Source organism: Lemur catta, chromosome 2 (assembly GCF_020740605.2).
Source record: "Lemur catta isolate mLemCat1 chromosome 2, mLemCat1.pri, whole genome shotgun sequence".
Classification (NCBI taxonomy): domain Eukaryota; kingdom Metazoa; phylum Chordata; class Mammalia; order Primates; family Lemuridae; genus Lemur; species Lemur catta.
Genome location: NC_059129.1, coordinates 20,549,262 through 20,569,318, shown reverse-complemented (window position 1 = coordinate 20,569,318; position 20,057 = coordinate 20,549,262). Strand labels below are relative to the sequence as shown.

General features: G+C 57.3%; 2 protein-coding genes and 1 long non-coding RNA gene across 19 annotated transcripts in view; all 3 read left to right on the top strand.

Annotated features, from left to right (window-relative positions):
- The window catches only part of IQCE (IQ motif containing E), a 58,768-nt gene extending 52,672 nt beyond the window's left edge, over window positions 1-6,096 (top strand). For 4 of the 16 annotated variants that reach the window (XM_045543031.1, XM_045543023.1, XM_045543022.1 and 1 more), the window contains 2 exons: window positions 300-385; window positions 1,982-6,096. In XM_045543031.1, the coding sequence (XP_045398987.1) occupies window positions 300-385; window positions 1,982-2,080 (185 nt within the window). In that variant the 3' untranslated portion in view covers window positions 2,081-6,096. Of the gene's footprint in view, window positions 1-299; window positions 386-1,729; window positions 1,815-1,981 lie in introns of those variants that run through there. The other 12 variants (XM_045543028.1, XM_045543035.1, XR_006733398.1 and 9 more) reach the window with 11 other exon arrangements.
- A 6,229-nt stretch (window positions 6,097-12,325) lies between these two features.
- On the top strand, window positions 12,326-17,399 carry LOC123632571. Its single transcript, XR_006733396.1, has 3 exons — window positions 12,326-13,579; window positions 14,979-15,097; window positions 17,248-17,399. It is a non-coding gene; the product is annotated as an uncharacterized LOC123632571 (long non-coding RNA).
- Window positions 17,400-17,871: 472 nt separating this feature from the next.
- Window positions 17,872-20,057, top strand: part of TTYH3 (tweety family member 3) — a 30,803-nt gene continuing 28,617 nt past the window's right edge. The window contains exon 1 of one of the 2 annotated variants that reach the window (XM_045543015.1): window positions 17,872-18,178. In XM_045543015.1, coding sequence (XP_045398971.1) covers window positions 18,056-18,178 — 123 coding nt within the window. In that variant the 5' untranslated portion in view covers window positions 17,872-18,055. The remainder of the gene's footprint in view (window positions 18,179-20,057) is intronic. The other variant, XM_045543016.1, reaches the window with a different exon arrangement.

Genomic DNA, 20,057 nt, shown 5'->3' with positions numbered 1-20,057 from the left:
GCCTTTGAGAACTGGGGACTGTCATTAGATGGAGAAGTGTAGTCTTGAGATTTTAGGTATGAATACAGCACGCAGGATGCCATGTTATCCATCAGACCTCCCTGGGGACAGTTTCTAACAGAGAACTTTTGTGAGTCCTTAGGTCCCAGAGGTGGAGTCAGGGAAGGACCGGTGAGGGAGAGGATAGCGAGGAAAAACCACAAAAGGAGGCCGTCTTTCTGAACCACAGGTGTCAGGGTGAGAAAGACGGCGGGTGAAGGGTTGTGCGGAATGGCCGCTTCAGTTTTCTGTCCCTTCAGGGAAGGAGGACAGCGAAGCCAGCAGTGGGGAGACTGCAGGGATGAGGATGGGCCAGGGAAGTCGGCAGCCCCGAGGCCCTGCCCTGGTGAGTGTGGGGGCCATGGCAGGCAGAGGTCTCACGTTCCCAAGGGTCTCAGGTTAGGGAAGAGGCCATGGCCCCAAGCCTGCCTCAGACCCCATGGACTGAATGCCCTTGGGGACCCCTTTCCATGTTGGGCACGACCCCTTCCATTCCCAAGGGAGCCAGTTAGGGGATGTGTTTTGGAGAATCTCTTACACAAGCTGAGAATTTTACGCCATGTTTGACCTGGAAATCGCCACGTTTGAAATCGCATTTTATCCATTTCAGTCATTTTTTTTTTCTAGCTTTGTCAGAGCTGGAAAACTTTGAACTTTGATATTCTCTCCAAAACTCCATTTGTAAAGCTCAGCAAACAAAGATGAGCAGCTCTGGGATTTAAGGGGAAAATGTGCAGACCTGCAAAGCCTGGGAGGCCGTGGGGCCGTCCTGTAACTCTCGGGCTCCCCAGAAGGCTTTAAATTGGTCTCCAAAATCCCAGCTCCTGCTGATTTCAGTAGACCCTGCATTCGGTGACCTTTAGATTTGGGGCTAAAGTGTTTACTTATGCTGCCCTTTTCTGCTCTTGTTAAATGTAAGTAACGTTAAAGGGTCAGATTCATCCTCCTGCCTAAATGTATCACCACAGAATGCATCTAGGTATTTAGCTCTTATTGACCTAAGGAAACACGTCTATGTGAAATGTGTAAATCAAGCCCTTGTTTGAGCTGATTGTGTTTTTAAAGAAAAAGAAGAAGATAAACACTTTCTGGTGTTTTAAATTTCTTAAGTTTCCACATTATTATTAACTTTTTTGAAAGTTGCAGGAAAAAAGCTGACGCAGTTCCAGTATCTGCAGCACAGAACTTCCCTTTTTAAAAATCTTAAGTCAGTGATTGATACTCTTTTACTTCCATCTTTTGAAGCAGCAGGAGTCAGGCTCTTCCCAGGAGCCCTGGGCTGCGGTGTGGGGGGAACCTGCCCCTCCCTCAGGACTGGCACCCAGTCCACAGTGGGCACATGGTGGCACCCGTCCCTGTCCAGTCTTTAGGTGGCATCTCATTCTAGCACAGAAGAAAAGTTTGGAAAAGTTTAGATGTGTATGAAGAAAGTAGTATAAATGGAGTGGCCAGACGGTTTGAAAACTCGCAGCTGTCACTGGCATTGCCTTGCCCGTCCTGCCTTCCCCACCGTGTGCCGTGCCATCCGGGAGCTGGTGTGTTTAACTTGGAGACGGGCTCTGACACACACAGGTGGCCCAGCCACCCACCGCGCCCAGACTCCTGGGATGCTGCGTGGGAGTGACTTTCAGGGAATCCTCCAGCACAGGCTCAAGCTTCCTCACTGTTGGCCAATCTTTACCTTTTGCAGGTTTTTTGATTTGGGGAAATGCCCAAAATATTCAGACCTGCGTTTGAAGACTAGGAAAAAATGAGAGGGCTTTCTGGCATAGTGTGTAAGTTGATTCTGAAGGTCTGGCCCGTGGCTTCCCACTTCTGGGTGTGGCCTCCGTCCCGCCTGCCGGGGAAGGGCGGACGGTGTGAGCGTGTCTGCGGCTGGTGGCCCTGAGAACGGCCCCCAGCCCAGCGGTGGTGTGGCTGACCTCCCTGTGGTTCCTTTCAGCAGCGCCCTCTCCCTCTCGGTTCCCGGTGCCTCCACCCGTGGATGACGTCAACTCCGATGACTCCGATGACGTGGTCATCGCCCCACCTCTGCTTGTGAGGAAGAGTTCTTCCCCGGTCTAGGTCCCCAGCCGTCTTCTGCACATGGCCATGGCTGTCGGGGGTAGGTTAGGGTTCAAAGGACAAAGCCTGTTCTAGAGGACAGACATAATAACCACAGTTGGAAAGATAATTTATCTTGTTAGGAAAAGAACAATACCTACTGAACACCTCAACATCTGCGTTGGTTTTTCTCTTTGTTTTTGCATTTTTGTTTGTTTAAGGAACCCTGAATGCCTTTATTTTGTTCTTTGGGGAGGGCCAAGCGGTTGCATCCCTCCTTCACGTCTGGCTGTGGTTCAGAGGGTGCTTTTTTGGTGCCGACAGACACATCTACCCTGAATTGGGGGCAGCCAGGGAGGCCTGCAAAGACACGTTCTTTTATAGCAACTTACAGCCTGCCCGTGACCTTGGCTGGGAGGAGCCGCCTTACAAGGAGCCAGCACCACACCACCCTCATCCTCCGCCAGCATCTGCTCCAACCTCTGCCCCTCCTGGCCAGGCAGATACGCCCTGCAGTGCCCTTCGGAAGAGCAGCCACGAGACAGGCTTCCCCCATCCCTACAACAAAATGCAGACTCCCAAAGGCTAAGAGAGGCTGAAGATACCCAGGTCCCCAGATGAGCCCCTCCGTCCCCCTCACCACACAGTCCATTCTTCTGTCCCCAACCCCTGGGTACAACCCTGAGAGCTGCCGTTCCTAGGAAGGAGTCTGGGCAGAAGTTTGTCCCTGGGTAGACTCAGACTTTTAAAATTCCAGATTATAATCACAAAAGCAGCATCACACTTGCCTTTGAAATAAACATCAGGGGAAAGGCTGTCCCCAAGCAGGTGGCAGGTGCTTCAACCTCTGCAGGTGACCAAGGGGAAGAGGAAGAGAGGGCAGGGGGAGGGCAGCTGTCACTCCAAAGGAGAGCAGAGCTTCTCGTGCCACACTTCATTCTGTGTCTCGGGACACCCTTGATTGTGGTGGCCTCTGTACAGGCCACAGGCTCCACAGCCGGACGTGCTGGCCGTTCGGAAGCCGGCAGCTGCAGCTGTGCGCAGTGGAGTTCCTGTTAGGAGCTCACCGTGTCGGTCCGTTGTCTGTCTGTGAGATTAGCCCTTGCTGGTGAGCAGAAGTGAAGAGCCTGGATCGGGCAGGACCACAGGGGCACGTAGACCCCCGTGCAGCCCCGGTCTGGTGTCTGAATCTCCCTGCAGAATCCCAGCCAGGACGGACCAGCCTCAACTTGAGCCGCTCAGGACCTGAGAGCCCCTCTGTCCTGCACCAGGTCGTCCATCTTAGGAGAGCGCCGATGTCGGAAACCTCTCTTAGACTGAACCGATGGATTCTCCCAAGGGTGCTGCCCACCCTTGGGTGCCTCCTCTTCCCCAACAGAACATCTGATCCTCTTCAACATGGTGGCCTTCTCATGTCAACCTCAGGGGACGTCGGCTGAGCCTGAGACCTCCACGGTGGTCAGAGGCTGCCAGCTCCAACACAGCAAGGCTGTGGCCAGGAGCAGGGAGCTTGGCATTGACCACCTGCCACGTTGGATGACGGGGTGGGGGGGGGTCCCCCCAGCCCAGCCCTGGGATGGGGCCACGCAAAGTCCTGATCACCCTATGGTTCATCACCTGGCCCTGTCTCCACTTAGGCTCTGTTCACACAGTGGGCCAGGAGCCTGGCTCGTTCAGTCTTTTTTCCTTATTTGGACCGTGGGCTGTCAAATCAGTTTTCTTTTCTTTTTCATTGAACTGATTGGTAACATGACTGATTCCTAAGTGACAGAGCCTTGTGTGGACCCTTGCCTCATTTCATCCGCTTGGGTCTGTCTCCTCCCCCACCCCCTGTTGCAGGTTCAAGGCTGCAGGTCTGTAGGAGCCAGTTTACCTATGAAGCGTCAAGAGGGTGACACAGGTTCCTATAGGTTCAGTGTGGGGGAGGGGGGCCTTGATTCTGTCCCTCCCTCTCCCTCAATTTCTCATCGTGTGCTCACTCTTAGGAACCGGTGGCCTAGAGTTCTAGGTCGTAGATGTTGAGGGAAGATTATCACCATCAGGGACGTCCCTGCTTCAGGAGAAGGTGCTGGGGGCAGGAGGCACCAGGGCAGGCTGTCGTGGTGTCAGACCGCCATCCTGTGCATGAGGCTGTAGGGGCCTGGCCAACAGGCAGAGCTGAGAACAAGGTCAAAGTCAGCCAATGCACTTTTCCAAGAAAATGGCCCTGAGAACTGTAAATATGTAAATTTTTCTATTTGTCCCCTTTTGGTGCAGCCCTGTTGATCTTTTAAAAGCGAACGTTCTGTCTTGAAGCTACCTCAGTAGATGACAATACCTCAAGCCTGTGTCTCAGGCTGATGTTGAGTGTCCAGTGCTGGCCACCCAGGCCTCTGTGCTGGGGCAGCCTGCCCAGCTGCTGTGTGACCCCCCCAACACTGTGTGGTTTTGTTCCATGGAGAAAGCACCAGGCGGAGGGGCACACTTGTAGGATGCCCCAGGGAACCCCTGCTGGCTCAGCAGGAGAGGGAAGGGAGCCCCTAGAGTGGGTGCCCAGCAAGAAAGTCAGCCGTGAACTCTGCCTTCCGTGTCGGTGTTACCCTGCAGGACAGGCCCCTCTTCCTGTGCTTGGCGACGGAGGAGCCAGTACCGACACCAGGCCTGCCAGCTGGAGCTGTGGGCGGGCCGGGGGCAGTGGCAAGACAGACAGCCCTGGGGAGACTGGGCCAGGGAGTGAGTCCAGCAGACAGACCTCGCCTTTGGCGCTACGAGCCAAAGCAGGCCCAGCTGTGTGCACTTCGGGGAGTGGTTGAGTGGCACGTGTCACTCATTCTGCCCTGACTTTCACTGTAATACCTCCACGTCACCTGGAACTTAGGAACGATAGTGAAAATTTACCTGCTGTTTGGGGCTGTTAGGTAGTCCAACTTTCCCCATCCCGTGCCCAATAAACAAGCAGTCACAGATGTGGAAGTCTCCCTGCGCCTGGCCCAGCTGCGGTGGCAGCAGCCCCACCCATTGATGCTGCTGAAGTTGGCCTCTGTGAAGGAGTGGCAGCTGCAGGTGCACCTGACCAGGTGTGCATGGAGGCCGGTCCCCTCTGCTCACTGCTGCTCCAGCAGAGGCACCATCTGGAGGTCTCCGGGGCATCCCTCGAGATGCACGGAGGCTAGCATGGCACGGGCCACAGCCCTTATGGCGCCTTGTGGGATGCTGCTCAGCCTGCATGCGCTGCTCTCCCAGCACAGGGAGAAAGAGGATACCCCAGGCTCAGAAGCTGGGAAAGACTCTTGTGTCACCCTTCTGAAGATGCCAGGCAGTGCCATGGCACCCCTGCATCCCTTGGTCACATCGCCCACCAGAGCAGCTAAGGAGAAAGTGCAGGAGGGGCAGGGACCAGCCAAGCCACAGGAAGCCGCAAAAGGAGGCAGAGCGAGGTGTGCGTTGCCCAGGGCACAAAGCAGGTGGCAGGTGCCTTTCCGTGGAGCTCCGTGGGAGTTTCCGTACAGGGTGAGCCCAGAAAGAAGCATGCCCCCTCTCAGCTGGTGGGGAGAGGGGAGGAGGGGCCCACTGAGGGAGGAGGGGCCAGAGAAGACTGCCAAGACCACTGTCCCTCGGGCCTCGGGTGGTGACCCGACTTGGAGACGAGGAGGCAAGAGCCAACCAGGGCTAAATTCCGGCCTATGAGGCAGCTTGCTGTAGTGGGGTTTTGCTCATTTGTCTGTGTATTAAGGAGGGACTCTGTGACACAGTGGATGGCCCTGCCCGCCTGTGCTGGCGTATTCTGTCTGATGAATGTCTATTTTTGTCTCCTGACAAGAGAAGTGAGGACCGTGCTCTCTGTCCGTCAGATGGACCAGAAACCTGCCTTGCAAAAAGACCAGCTGGGTTAGGAAAAGACAGACCAACCTAGCTGGGATCTACCAAAATAAGCACAGCAGAACTTTGCTTCATTTCTCAGAAATCAATAGCTTCTGGGGAAAGCACCAATAACCTTTGAGAGCTGAATAAAAAATCTGTTATAACCTGTCTTAACTAATTGCAAGATCCCTCTTTGGTTTTGGAAGCAGTATTTGCTCCCCTGTGGCTCCGAGATCCTCTGAGGACCAGAGAGTTGACACTCAGCCCTGTCGTGCATAGGGCTGGCTCTCTCTCAGGGCTCCCACCTTGACAAGGTCCCAGGGGCCTGCTGGCAGCGACAACACCGTGCCAGCTACCCATCTGGCCCAAACCACACTGGGGAAGCATCCTTAATAGCAAGAGAAATTATGTCTGGAAGCTGAAATGTGAAACTATCAAGATGGGTTAGAGGAAGGAGTAGATCCACTGGTCTTTGGCACTTTTTAATTTAGAACTATTCTACTTTTACACATAATTTATACACAAAGCTTTTGGGAGGGATGAGGTTTTCATTCTTGCACTACTCATTATTGGCCTTTGTCAATAAAAAGTTGTGCAGGGTATTTGTCCTGATTACCTGCAGAGCCTTCACTCTTAACCACTCCCAGGTGTGCTGTGCTGTGGCTCTTGCTGCACAAACGCCTCGTGCGGTTGGTCTGCTGCAGAAACCCCAGTCCTCTTGGGTTTCTGGCATTTTGCTTTGGCCGTAGTGCAGGGTCGGGATCGAGGCAGCTGGGGGGAAGGAATCCCACCACCGGCTCCCTGCACGCATGAGTTCCGATACATCTGCCGACACCCAGGCCCTCTTTAAATTTCTGTTCCTTGGACACAAGCAAGGACTTGAGCACCAAGAAAGAAAAATGTGTTTGCAAAAATTTGTTCAAATTTTATTTAATTTTTGTTTCAGGAGCAGGGAAGGAATAGTTTACTTAAGAATCAAATACAGATGGCAAAGACAAAAAACCGGAGTTGATATCTGGGTTTGTTTTCCAGTATCTTCTTGCACAAAACAAGGTGCATCTGTGGCCTTGTTTCTGAGTGGCTGCCTGCCCTGGGCCCTTAAATCCCAGGTCGAATTTGTCTGAAGTCCCTACATGTACTTGTATGTGGGCTCCGGCATTTTCGCAAGCCTGTCCTCATACCCCAATCACCTGTATCTTGTTGGCAAATGGTTCATTTGGAAACTTCTGCTTGCAGAGGAGTTGGTAGAGCCTTAAGGGGCCCGTGACAGTGGAGAGCACAGGGCACCAGACACTTGACCCCAGCCACAAGCCCGCTGTCACCAGCTGTGGCCGCCCCGTGAGGCTCAGGTCTAGGAGCAGAGGAGGCAGCCGAGGGGGCTTCTCAGCTGTAATTGGCAAGAGAAGAGAGACGGTCCAACCTCGGGCCTCCACCCAGCCTTGGCTCGGGGATAAGTAAATGCGTGAATATAGCTAAACGTACGTATCCACGCTTATATGCACAGACACACAGAGTCGCCCCCCCCAGCCCCCCAGTCCTGCCACTGGATTTTGGTGTTCTCGGACATTCTCAGTTTACAAGCAGGGCCAGCTTGGCCAGGAAGGAGCACATCGGCCTCCTTAAAGACCAGGTGGAAGTAACCCCAGGTCCTTGCCAAGATAATTTTAAATATGACATTCCTCCAGGGTCCCCAGGGGACAGAGAAAAAAAACAGTAAGTATCTGAATCCCTCCCTTTTAGCACTGCTGTTGGGTTCAGAATGTGAATGAGGAGGCTGAGAAGCAGGTTGGCGGCTTTTCGTGGGAGCCAGCGAATGGCCTTCGGCCAGCACTTCCCATCGGCCCATTAGACGGTGCCTGCCTGAGGAACGGGGGGGAGTTTCCATGGTGCTGTGTCCCTTTCTGAACAAGAGGAGGGGGTGTCCCTGAGCAATAATTAAGCCCCAGAAAGCCTGGGATTCAGAGCAGAGTCCAGTGTGCACCGGGGCTCCCGCAGCTGCCACCCACGCGGCCTGGGCTGGGGCTTTCTTCCTCCCAGCCCTTCCATCCAGCCCCTGCTTCCAGAGGAATGAAAGCAGGGAAGGTGCAAGTGGGTGGGCTGGGGGCACAGCTCACAGAAAATGCAACAGGGGGCTGGTTCCTGCTGACAGCGCCTCTCCCACGTTCCCTCTCGGCTGGCTTCCTCCCTGCCCCGCCAGTTCCCTCTCTGCAGCATCTTACCACTGACCTCCCTGCCTTCCGGATTTCCTCCTAGCCCTCTGGCCCTCAGCCCCTTCCTCTGCCTCTGTTAAACATGGGTGTCCCCAGGGGTCCATCCTCAATGCCCTGACCTGCCTGTCCCTCTAAGTATCGCGTTGTGTCTCAGATGCCTCTAATTCAGCTTGTCCCAGCACCTCCAACCCTGCTCCTGTCCAGTGAACAACATCACAAGCCACATGGCTGCCCACACTAGAAACTTGGAGGTCATCCCTGTCTGCCCCACCTTCTGAGCCCTCCAGCAGTCACCAGCACCCCTGGGGTTACCTCCTCAGCAGCCCTCAGCTGTGCTGCCGGGTCTGCAGAGGCTGGGTGCCCCAACCAGGACAAAACCCAGCTCCTGAACATGCCATACTGCTACATACAAACACGCACGCACACAGAAACACTCAAACACGATGCAAACATACACAAAAACACACATGCATAATCATACATACACAAATACACACAGAAATACAAATATGCATAAAAACATGCATATACATGCACATGCACAACTTGCATGTAAACAAACACATGCATACACAAAGCCACATACACATGTACACATACATGAACAGACAAATACACTTTCGATGCCAGCCAACTTGAGCTACAGTGAGTCTCCTTCACTTTTCCAAAGACAAGATGGGGAAAAAAAGGAAACATCTGGCCAACTTGAAAATGTGGAATTTTTATAGATGTGGATGAAATTGTCAAATGCCAACTTGTTAATAATTAATTTGTTAATTTGGTCATCCATCATACATATTTAAAATATCTAAAATAAGAGTGATCTGGAAATACTCCACTGTTGGAGCTCACGGGCGCCTGCTGCGTTAGCACCTTTGTCACCGTGTTTTGAGTCCTCTAGCGCGGTTTGCAGTACTTGTCACCTCGGCTTCCATCTAAGCTGTTTGAAGTCCATATGGTCATTTAAAACCTGGACAGGACATGCTGTCATTGGAACATTGCTTCCCTAGCCACGAATGCCCATGTGCACAACCCCAGGACACAGGCGGAGGTGGTCATGGTTTTATGTTCACGTTTCCACTGTGTAACCACAGGCTGTATTTTTAAGTCACTTTTTAAAGGCTGATTCACAGTGACACCCAATGTTAGCAAATGTGAGGTTCCACTCCTTGAGTAATGACTAACCTGAGTTAAGTCTATTTCTGGTATCTTTCCAGGCAACCTCGGCAAGCATTGCTGCTAGCGTTCATGTGCCTCTGTCTCTCCCCAGACACGCCAGGGCTGTCAAAATAAACTGAGAGCCTCAGGCTCTGAGATACTTTCTAAGGACTTAACAAGGCAGCTCCCGTTTTCTTTTTTCTTTTTTCTTTTTTTTTTTTGAGACAGAGTCTCGCTCTGTCACCCAGGATAGAGTGCAGTGGCATCAGCCTAGCTCACAGCAACCTCAAACTCCTGGGCTCAAGCGATCCTCTTGCCTCAGCCTCCCAAGTAGCTGGGACTACAGGCATGTGCCACCATGCCCGGCTAATTTTTCTATATATATTTTTAGCTGTCCATATAACTTCTTTCTATTTTTAGTAGAAACGGGGTCTCACTCTTGCTCAGGCTGGTCTAGAACTTCTGAACTCAAACAATCCACCCGCCTTGGCCTCCCAGAGTGCTAGGATTATAGGCGTGAGCCACCGTGCCGGCCAGGACTGGATCTTTGAGTCCAGGAAATAAATTCATTTACTCACCAAATATCCACTGGCCTAGGTGCCAGGGACACAAGGCGGGTAGACCCCTGGTTGAGGGCTCCCCTCCAGGGTGGTCGGGACCCAGGTGGGAGAGACTTGGGGCTGGGGGCACGGGGTGGGGGAGCTTCAGCCATGGGGTTCAGGAACCCCATGTTTCCTCCCAGAGTGGGGACTGGGGCTGAGCGGATGGGGAGGGAATGTCTTCCAGGCCCAGGGGACCATCGGTCCAGAAGGACAGGGAGTGAGGTCCGCCCCTAAGATGTGGACGGGGCCCCGAGGTGGCTGCACACAGTTGGCCAGGGGCAGTGGGGGCCATGGGGCCAGGCTAGGGGGGAGCACTTGCACGTTCTGCTGAGGAGTTTGGACCTTGCCCTGAGAGCTGTGGGAACAGGAGAAAGGAAGGTGGGATTTGCATCTTGGGGGAAGCTGGGAGCAGGGGGCACCGATGGCTCATGGGCTAATGAGGAGCCCTGTGAATGCTGACCCCACGTGAGCCCCCTGCCAAAAAGAGCTCAGGCATCCCCAGGGCCCCTCAGGGAGGGGACAGGACAGGCCTCGCTGCTGGTCACAAGAAGCAGAAGGGACAGAGGCCTGGGCAGGTGTGAAGCAGCCTCTCAGGGGGGCCCATTCCCACCCCTCCCTCCTGCCACCAGCCTCTCTGTATTCAAGGGACCTTGTGCAGCAGAGAGGGTGGGGTCTTCGGAGGCTGGGGTTGGCCTGCAGAGCCCTGGGCAGACTGAAGGTGAGCCCGGCAGGGTCTCCTATGCCCCAAGTCCCCACCATGCTGCAGTGTTGACTGGGAGGTCTAGGGAGGAAAGGGGTCCCTGGGTCTGCAGGCAGAAGAATCTGGACTGGGGGTCCCAGCCAGTCTATTCTGGCAGGCAACCTGGAGTGAGCCTCAGTTTCCCCACCTATAAACGAGGATGTACTGGGCATGTCCCGGGCAGCTGTGAGCAAGTGGCTGGGGCTGTGCCAGCCAGTGGAGCTCAGCATGAGCAAGACGACGTTCATTCCAGAAACACACATCGAGCTGGCCCTTATAACGTGGCCACCGTGGCCTTGCTTCCAGAAGCCTCTACCTGCTCCCCTCCTGCCCCCTGCCCTTGTCTGCCCTGCACCCCGCTGGGGAGACATGCCCAGGGCCATCCCAGGGGCAGACGCAGAGGCTTGGCCAGTCCTGGGGGGACTTTGGACTTGGTCCTGAGGCTGCAGGAAGCCAGGAGCATGTTCAAGATAAAGGGCATGTCCTCACTGCCCTGGGGGCCCTGGAGCAGGCACTGCCTTTCCTGAGCCCAGAGCTGAGGTCAGCCCTAAGGCAGTGAGCCAGGCAGGGGTGCTGAGCTGGGGCCTCCAAGGGGCAGCATTCTGGAGAAGGCCTTTTGGGGTGCTGGGGGGCCTGCCTTGGAGATGGCATGAAGGCCACAGAGCCCAGCCCCAGCAGGAGCTGAGGGGGACCAGGGGTCCCCAGAGGCTTCCCAGGCAAGGCATCCTGGCCTGGAGAGGGAGACCCTGGGCTACCCCAGTTCCCTGGACCCCACCCTGGCCAGAAAAGCAGCCAAGGAAGTTGAGTCAGGCCCTCCCTACACATATGGGGGACAAGGTTTGTCTGATCCAGGCTTTGAACCTAGAGGATGCAGACATCTCTACGCAGTGGCTGCAGGGTGGGAGATAGGGGCCCCAAGGGGACTTGGGGCAGGGCACTTGGGGGAAAGGTTATGTGGGGTCTGGCTTTGGGCACCCCTTTTCCACCCAGGGAGGGAAAAGTGACTGTCCTTTTACAGCTAGGGAAACCGAGGTTTGGAGAGTCACCTGGTCTGAGGGTCTCTGCTCAGGGAAGGGAACAATGTCACCATGGCAGCTCAAGCCTGTGACAGGCTGCAGAGCCTGCGAGAGCAGCTGACTCAGGAGAGGGAAGTGAGACTCTGTCCCCCATCCTTCCCCCACCTGTCACTTCCCCAGCTCCAGGCAGGGGCTCTGGCCCCCTCCACGCCCACTGCTGAACTGCTCCTGAAGGCCCGGGAAAGACGTCTTCTTTCACCCAGCCAGGGGTAGTGGGGTTGGCAGTCCATCCTTCCAGCAGCCACTCCACCAGCCTTTGTCACCAGTGCCAATCCAGGTCACAGAGTGGCCAGATGACCCCTCCCGCTGCTCCTGGGATTGGGTTCTTGAGGCTGCCAGGAAGTGATGACCCGGCCTTGGCCCTGATGAACATCCTCTCCCCAGTGTGGCTCAGACCCAGCCCTTCCCCCCACCAGAGAGAAAGGGGACAAAGAACCCCTGAAAGCACCAGAACCTTAAGAGTCTTTCACCATCTGGAAAGTCCCCTGAATCAAGATTGTCACAGCCACAGCCCCAACAAACCACATGGCCCTGTGTCTATGCCTTGGTGGTTTCCTCCCAGTGTCCCTGGGCTTGGCTGTGTGGCCGGCTCTGACCGACGAGTGTGACGAAATGCGACACATGCAGAAAGTGTTCCTGCTTCAGGGCTTGTGCCCTCCTGCTGTCCCCAGACGCCAAGTGAAGAAGCTCCAGCTGGCCTGCTGGGGCCACATGGCCCAGCCGTGGGTGAGGCTGCCTTGGACCCTCCAGTCCCAGCCACTACGTGACGTGACGGCAGGTGTGTGAGTGACTCTGGTGACAGCAGCAGAAGAGCCAGCCAGCTGAGCCCAAATTGCTGACGCCTAGAGCTGTGAATAAATATAGTGGTGGTGCTTTAAAACCACCATGATCTGTGGCGGCTCATTACTCAGCAATAGATAACTGAGCCATCAACCTTTTAAAAATGCCTCACTCAGTGAGCTGCGCTGGAGAACTGGCCCAGGAGTGAACGGAGACCGGGGTTTCCTTCTTGTCTCTGCACCCGATTCTCTGAGGCTCTGTCTCCTTCTCTGTAAAGTGGGGATGGATGGTGGTCGTCTGTCTTGCGTGAGGATTAAGTGACACTCTGGGCGTGAGAATGCACCATGGCCTGGCGTTCGTGGCTACCTGGAGTTAGCTGAAAGTCTGAGGACACAGTCCCCAAGACCGCCTCACTTCTGACACCAAATTCAAGTTCTGGGAGGTCCCTGAGGCCACTCTCAGGTGTGATACTTTGCTGGAAGGACCCACAAAGCTCCCTGAAAGCTGTTACACTCATGGATATGGTTTATTACAGGGAAAGGATGTAGATTAAAACCAGCAAAGGAAGCAGTTCAGAGGGCAGGGTCTGGGAGTTCCCAGTGCAAAGCTCCTGTCGTCCTCAGGGTGCACGGCCCTGGCAGCATCAGCGTGTGGCAGCACTTAGGACGCACTGCCATCAGGGAAGCTCCCCGGGCTTCGACGTGCAGTCTTTACTGGGGCTTCGCTGCGTGGGCAGACTGATTGACCAACTGCCCACATGGTTACTGGTTGAATGATGCCACTTGACCCAAAGCCCCATCCTAAATCATTTAGGGTGGTCTTTCTGGCATAGCCAGCCCTCACCGGAAACAAAGACACACCTGTCAGGTGCAACATAGACGGCCTCCCTGGAGCCGAGGGCACGGGCCAGACCTCAACCTGGGCCAGGCCGACTTCCTTACAGCTGTGGAGGGCGACGCTGCCTCTGCCTTCCCGGCTTGGGGCCCCGGGAGAGCCACTTCCCCCTCCGGACTTCAGCGTCCCCGTCTGTAAAGTGAGGATGTTAACGCTTCCCTCCTGGGCTGCGAGGATCGAGCGTGTGGCCAGAGTCTGGTGGGTGCTCGTGCACGGTCACTGTCCCCTTCCGTAGGAAAGTTGCTAATGTATTTCCCCGTTTTCCTGATGAAGCAGGGTTGTGGTTTGGGGCTGAGCTGCTTTCCTTCTCAGAGCCTCGGTTTTCCCATCTGTAAAACATCTGTAACACTGGGCTCAGTGGACACTAAGTCCCCTGTAGGTGACATGGGCCCCCAGGGGGGTCATGGTGGGTGGGCAAAGCCTGACAGAGATCCCAGGTCTCATGACTCTTGCCACAACACTCATCTCAACAAAACTCGCTGCTGGGTCAGGCTGGGTAGACAGGGGCTGTGGGGGATTGCCTTGCACCAGGGGAGGGTGTCACTTGATTCCTTTTTATGGAAGTGCCCGTCTCCTTTCTGGCTGTCACTTTTCATGTCAACCTCATGGCTGCCTCCTTCTGGGCGCTATTTTTGATCTATGTTGGGCTTGGGACCCAGAGACCCGAGCTTCTTAGCATTGTGTGCCAAGTAAGAGTAAAGAGGCTCTGAGCGAGACACTCAGCTCAAGCGCTGGGACTCAGGATGGTGTCCTTCCTTGGCAGCTCAGAGGCCACCCCTGCTGGTCCCCTGATTCCCAGTGGCTTTCTGGAGTGGGGGAAGCTGCTGGCTGGGTGACTCCATATAAGTGAGAGGCGCTCACATCCTCCCTCTGGCTGGGTGTGCAGCTGGCTCACTCTGTGGCCCTCTCGGGGACGGTGCTGGCTGGCATCTCTCCCAGCCTACAGTGGCCAGATTGAAAGCAGTGCTCCTGTGGCTTTCCTGTGGCCGAGATCCATCGCCGGGTGTCTGTGGGGAGCCGGCCAGGGGCGGGCTGTACAGCCAGAGCATCACCCAGCCTCCGCCCCGCAGGCGCCAGGGAGCCCAGGCCCGCAGCTTTCCCTCCGCCTGCCAGTTCTCGTGAGCTGTCTCAACGGAGAACGTGAACCTCTCTGGATGGGGTCCAAACACAGGGAATTCCATTGTTCTGGCTTCCGCCCCAGCATCCGGGGGCCCGGGCCGGGCCTGGCCACACTCAGCTGGGCCTGGCCTCTCTCCCAGAGCCTTACGGGTCAGTCGTGGGACAACCATTCAGGAGCCTCAACCAGCCGTTTCCCTGGCCCAGGAGACAGACCCTGGGGAACTCATAGCCTGGCTGTCCCCTCCCTCTTTCCAGATGCTTCTGCCAGATGCTTCCAAACAGCTCAGTCCTCAGCGGTCTCTCCTTGCAGACTTTCTCGTGCCTGTCTTTTGCTCACAAACCCTGCTTCACTCGAAGGAAGGGAGGGAAGGAGGGAAGGAGGGAGGGAGGGAGGGAAGGAAGAAAAGAAGGGGGGCGGGGGGGACTGGCTGGTGGAAGTAGGCTGACCCCTGGTTCCCTCACTGGGTGATTCTCGCAGCTTCCTGAGCAATGGCGGGACCTGGGCCTCAGTAGCTCCATCTATGGAACGCGACTAAAGTCCAGCATGAGCCCCAGTTGTCCCAGGACGGGCAGGAAGACCCACCGCAGCTCTGGCCGGTGAGTGCCAGGCGTGGCAGCAGGGTGGGGAAGTCCCCTGTGTGCCCTGTCCCCGCCAGACCCTCCACCTGGCCCCCTCTCCTCTAACCCGTCCCCTCTGGGGACCTGGGGCTTCTCAGTTCTGCGGGGATTTTCTCCTCGATGTCAGGTTTGGGGGGCTCAGGCTCCACCAGCAGAGACTGCGGCTGTGCTTTTCCAGAACCACGTGTTGTGGGCTCCTTTTTCTCCACCCTGGGCCCTTCTGTCATTCTTCCTCCGTGTACCTCCCCCTTACGAAAAGATTTCACGGACAAACACACCGCAAGTGTTAATCAATAATTAGCTCCTTGTCACTTCATACCAAACAGAGACACAGAACGCCTGCCAATGGGAAGCTCTGCGTAACCCACTGTACTGGTTTCCTAGTGCTGCCGTGACAAAGTTCCGCAAACTGAGGGCTTCAAACAGTCTCACAGTTCTGCAGGCCAGAAGTCTGAGATTGAGGCAAGGCTGGTTCCCCAGAGGCTCTGCAGCGGAGACCGTCCCAGGCCGCTTGCCAGCTCCTGAGGGCTCTGCAAGCCAGGGTGTTCCGTGGCCCACGGACATTGCCCTCCCATCTCTGCCTCCGTGTTCGCCCCGTGTTCTTCCCTCTGTGTTTCTGTGTCTCTGAGTCTCTGTGTCCAAATTTCTCTCTTCTTATAAGGACCTTATCATTGGATTAGAGCCCACCCTAACCCCTATGACCTCTTCTTTAACTTGATTACATTTGCAAAGACCCTTTTTTGCCACATAGGGTCACAATCACCCCTAACCAGGGGTCAGGAACTGACCATATCTTTTTGTGGGACATAATTCAACGCACTGCACCTGAGTCATCATTTCACATAATGTTTGGGTCAGACGTTCTGTCCTTATCAGAAGAAAACACACAATTTTGTGAGGCTTCTAGAAACATGGAAAGGAACTCACAAGCACCCTGCCTCCCCATGTGGACCCTGGCAGGGCTGCCGGGCTGGTGCTGGGGGCACTGGAGTGGGGTGAAGTCTTCGGCTGGGGGAGCTGCTGCTAATAGCAGGGACCAGAAACTGTCCCCATCCATGAAGACAGTCGGCTGCCGACAGGGCAGGATCCTATGCATCCTTGGAGTTGTGCATTGCAGAACCCCAAGGTCACAGTCAGCTCTGGAAGGGGCAGTGCTGATACCCTCCTTGTGCAGATGAGACAGGCTAGCTGCCGAAGCAGTGTCAGGCCAGGAGTGGGCATCCTGCCTGCTCCACCTGTTCACAGTGAGCAGTCACCAGGTGCCAGGGAAGAGGATTTACCTGACCAGGTGCCAACCCACCCCTAGAGGTGGCCTTGGTCTTTCGGAGGTTTGGAGGAGGGTACTTCATTCTGCCCAGAGCTCCCAGCAACCTTGGCATTCAAAAAAGAGGAACCTGAGCCAGAATCCCCCCAGAGTTCCTGGCTTTTCAGCCTTTAGGGATGGAGAATGTGACCTCCCTCCTGCTCTGCCGTTATTTCCCAAATGGGCGGTGTCTCAAAGTTATCCAGAGAGTGGAAACCACAGCTTTGCAAAGGCCTCTTGCCTCAGGCCTTATCACCGGAAAACAGGCGAGTCAGGGCAGTCAGATGAGCGGATGGCCAGGCCTCCTGGGGAGCCACCACTCAGAGCTGTCCCTGCCTGCACAGCCTGGCCTAGCCTGCCCACAGAGCTGGCGGGCCAGGCACAGCAGATGGCAGAGCCCAGGTGTGGAAACCTGTTTCCCAGAACTCAGGAGGTCCCGTAGTGAGGCCCAGGGTGGAGATGAGGCAGTGCCAAGGGTGCACTTCCTGCCCCTGGGGTGAGGATGGTGGGGCACCTGGGCCCAAGCACCTACCACATGTCCATCCTCCTTGCCCTGGCAGCTCCCACCTCCACTTCAGCAGAGGCGGGAGGACGCCCCTTAAGAACTTTGGCTTGTGGCTCCAAAGCCCTACTTGGCGGTTGCCTGAATGTCTTCGGGGCGCCAGGACAGGGCACTGTCTTTGCCTTAGGTCTTGACAAAAGATGCGACCCCCCGAAAGGGCAGGCCGGTGGGAACTGATCGACCTGCCACCCCCCCCCCCCACACGCTTTCGTGTGCCAGGCCCTGACTGAGCATTTTCCTCTCATTTAATATCCCCTCTTCCAGACGAGGACGTCGACGCAGAGAAGTGACTTAATCCAGACCTGCGCCTCCCGCGGCCGGGTCAAGGGTCCCAGGCGGGCGCGGAGACCAGCCGGGCCCTGCAGGCCGGACCCCACGGTAAACGTGCAATAAACGTGCAAAGGTCGAGTCAACGAGCCAACGCGTGGAATGCAGCGCAGCCCCACCCGCAGCCAGGGTTCCACTCCGCGCCCACGTGGGGGACCGGCCCGTGAGGCCGGGCTCGGGGTCCTCCTGCGTTCGGGGCTGGGCGCCCCCCGGCTCGCGCAAGGGAGTGGTTGGAGCCTCAGCCGGCGGACCAATGGTGGTGCAGAGGCGGGGCCAGCCGGTGGGGGTCGTGGAGGGCGGGGCCACTGGGCAATGGAGGGGCAAGCGAGCGCAGAGAAGGGGCCAGAGGGAGAAGGACCAATGGAGGCACAGGGGCGGGCGGGAGGCGGCACGCCAAAGGATGGAGCCGGCGGGAGGCGGGCCAATGGCCGCTCGGAGGCGGGGCGGAGGGCGGGCCATCTGTGGGCGGGGCATGCGGGCCGAGGGCCAATGACTGCTCGGGGGCGGGCCCGGTGGCGGGCGGGCGGGGGCGCCGAGGGGGCGGCGGCGGCGGCGGCGAACAAAGAGGCGGCGGGCGCGAGCGGCCGAGCGAATCCGAGCGCAGCCGAGCCGGGCCGAGCCGGGCCGAGCCGGGCCGGGCCGGGCCCAGGAGCGCGCGGACGATGCGGGCGGCCGGGCCGGGGTCGGCGGGTCCCTGAACCCCTTGGCCGGGCCAGCGAGGGAGCCGGAGGCGGCGGGGCCCGCCATGGCCGGGGTCAGCTACGCGGCGCCCTGGTGGGTGAGCCTCCTGCACCGGCTGCCTCACTTCGACCTGCGGTGGGAGGCCACCAGCAGCCAGTTCCGGCCCGAGGACACCGACTATCAGCAGGTGCCGTGGGGCCCCTCTGCGTCGCGGGGTCAGAGGCCCCGGGTCATGGCCCCTCCCCTCCCGGGGTCATGGCCCCTCGCCGAGGGTCTGAGGACTCTCCACCCCCACCCCCATCGCGGGGCACGGCCGCCTCCCCCTCGTGGGTCGGGCCCCCCTTCTTCTCGAGGGTCTCCCTGGCCATGGGCCCCCTCCTCGAGGGTCATGGCCTCCTCCTCAAGGATCCAAACACCCTCCAACCCCCGTCGCGGGTCCACGGCCCCCTCCGGATTCCAGCCTTCTCGTCTGGTGGCACTCAGGCCCGTTTCTAGGGTTACGTGGAGCCGTCTCCCTCCCCTCCGCGGATCCCCCTGCCAGTTGTCTGTTCCTACCGCGGCCCCCTCCCTCACTGGGGGCGGCCTGGTGCTTTCGCGGCAGAGCCTCCTGCGAGGACCCAGGGCTCAGAGGCCGCAGGGATGGAAGCCTAAGCACTGGGTGCAGGCGGGAGGGGATTCCTGGCCCCCTCACCCCAGCTGGGGAATCCCATTGCCAGGCTCTTCGTAGGTGAAGCAGTGCCAGCCCTCTGTGGCCGGTAATGACCCCATGCTGGGCGGTCAGGTTGTGGGATGTACACAAAGTGCCAGGCGCGGCTGTGGGAGACCAGGCTGCCAGGAGCCCCTGTGGGAGGGAGGCCTGGGAGGGAGGCCTGGCCGCAGGGATGCACACTGGGCCTCGGCCTGGGAGGCGGCAAGTGGCCAAGCCCAGGCAGAGTTGGGGGCGGCGGGGGCCCTTCGAAACCCTCTCCTAGTGGAGCCCAAGGCCTGGCACCATGCCAAGCCCCAGCGCCACCCCCTTCCTTTAGCCAGTGTCATTTGAGTGCAGGGCAGGGGACCAGGCTGTGGGCATTTCCTTCCTGCCTGGGGATCCGGATTCCAGAAGCCCTGTGACCTGGGTGCCTGGTCACCCGCAACACCTCTGGGTTTCTCTCCAGATGGAGCATGGCAGAGCCCAGGGTGGGGTGGGAAGGGCTTTGCCTATCAAAGTGGCTTGGGGACCCAGTACCCCATGGACTGTGTAACACCTCACCTAATTAGAACTGTGTTGTCTGCGGCCTCCCTTATCCAGAGGAGGAGAACCGGAAGTAGAGCAGCAGGGTGCTGTCGGGCAGCTGGCTCCGCAGGGGAGCTCACTGCCCCCCAGCCTCTGTGCTCACCTGCCCCCAGGTGCCCCAGCCCTGTTGCCAGCGTTTCTAAACGGATAAGAAGGGGGCGACGGATTTGCCCAGGCACGCCCAGAGACAGCAGTGAGGAAGGAGACAAGGATTTGTATAAAATCTCATACCCACATTCTAGAAGCCCAGCACTGGGGAGCCGTTCAGTTTGGGGGCAACACACACTTCTCTGTGCTCCCCAGGAACTTCGATGTGTGACGGCTTTGTCACGCTTGTCCCTGGAGGACTCTGTTTAAGCTGCAAGGAGGGTGTGCCTTACTTGGGAAAGTTCTCTGCCCTGAGGATTTGGCCCATTTGTCAGTTCTGAAGCTCCAGGACAGCCCTGGGGCCCCCACAGTGGCTGTTACCTGGTGGCCTGGGCCTGCCACCTGCCCATGCTGACAGCCACAGTTGGACTTGCTGCCAGCCCTCCAAGGTGCCCAGATTCTGGGATGCGTGCTAGGGAGTGAGTGAGGGGTGAAGCCTACAGCTAGCTCATGGGAGGCTGGGGTGGTGGCCAGGCCCCTCACTCAGCCTGGGCTCAGCCTGGCCTCCTCCAGCAGGCCCCTCTGGCCCTGGGAGGCCCTGGTTGGGGTCTGGCCTCTGGGAGCGCTGTTCTGCCCCCTCCCCTGCTCCCTGCTCCGCTGTGGGAGGGCTCTGACTCACTCTCCTGCCTCCTCTCTGAGGAGCAGA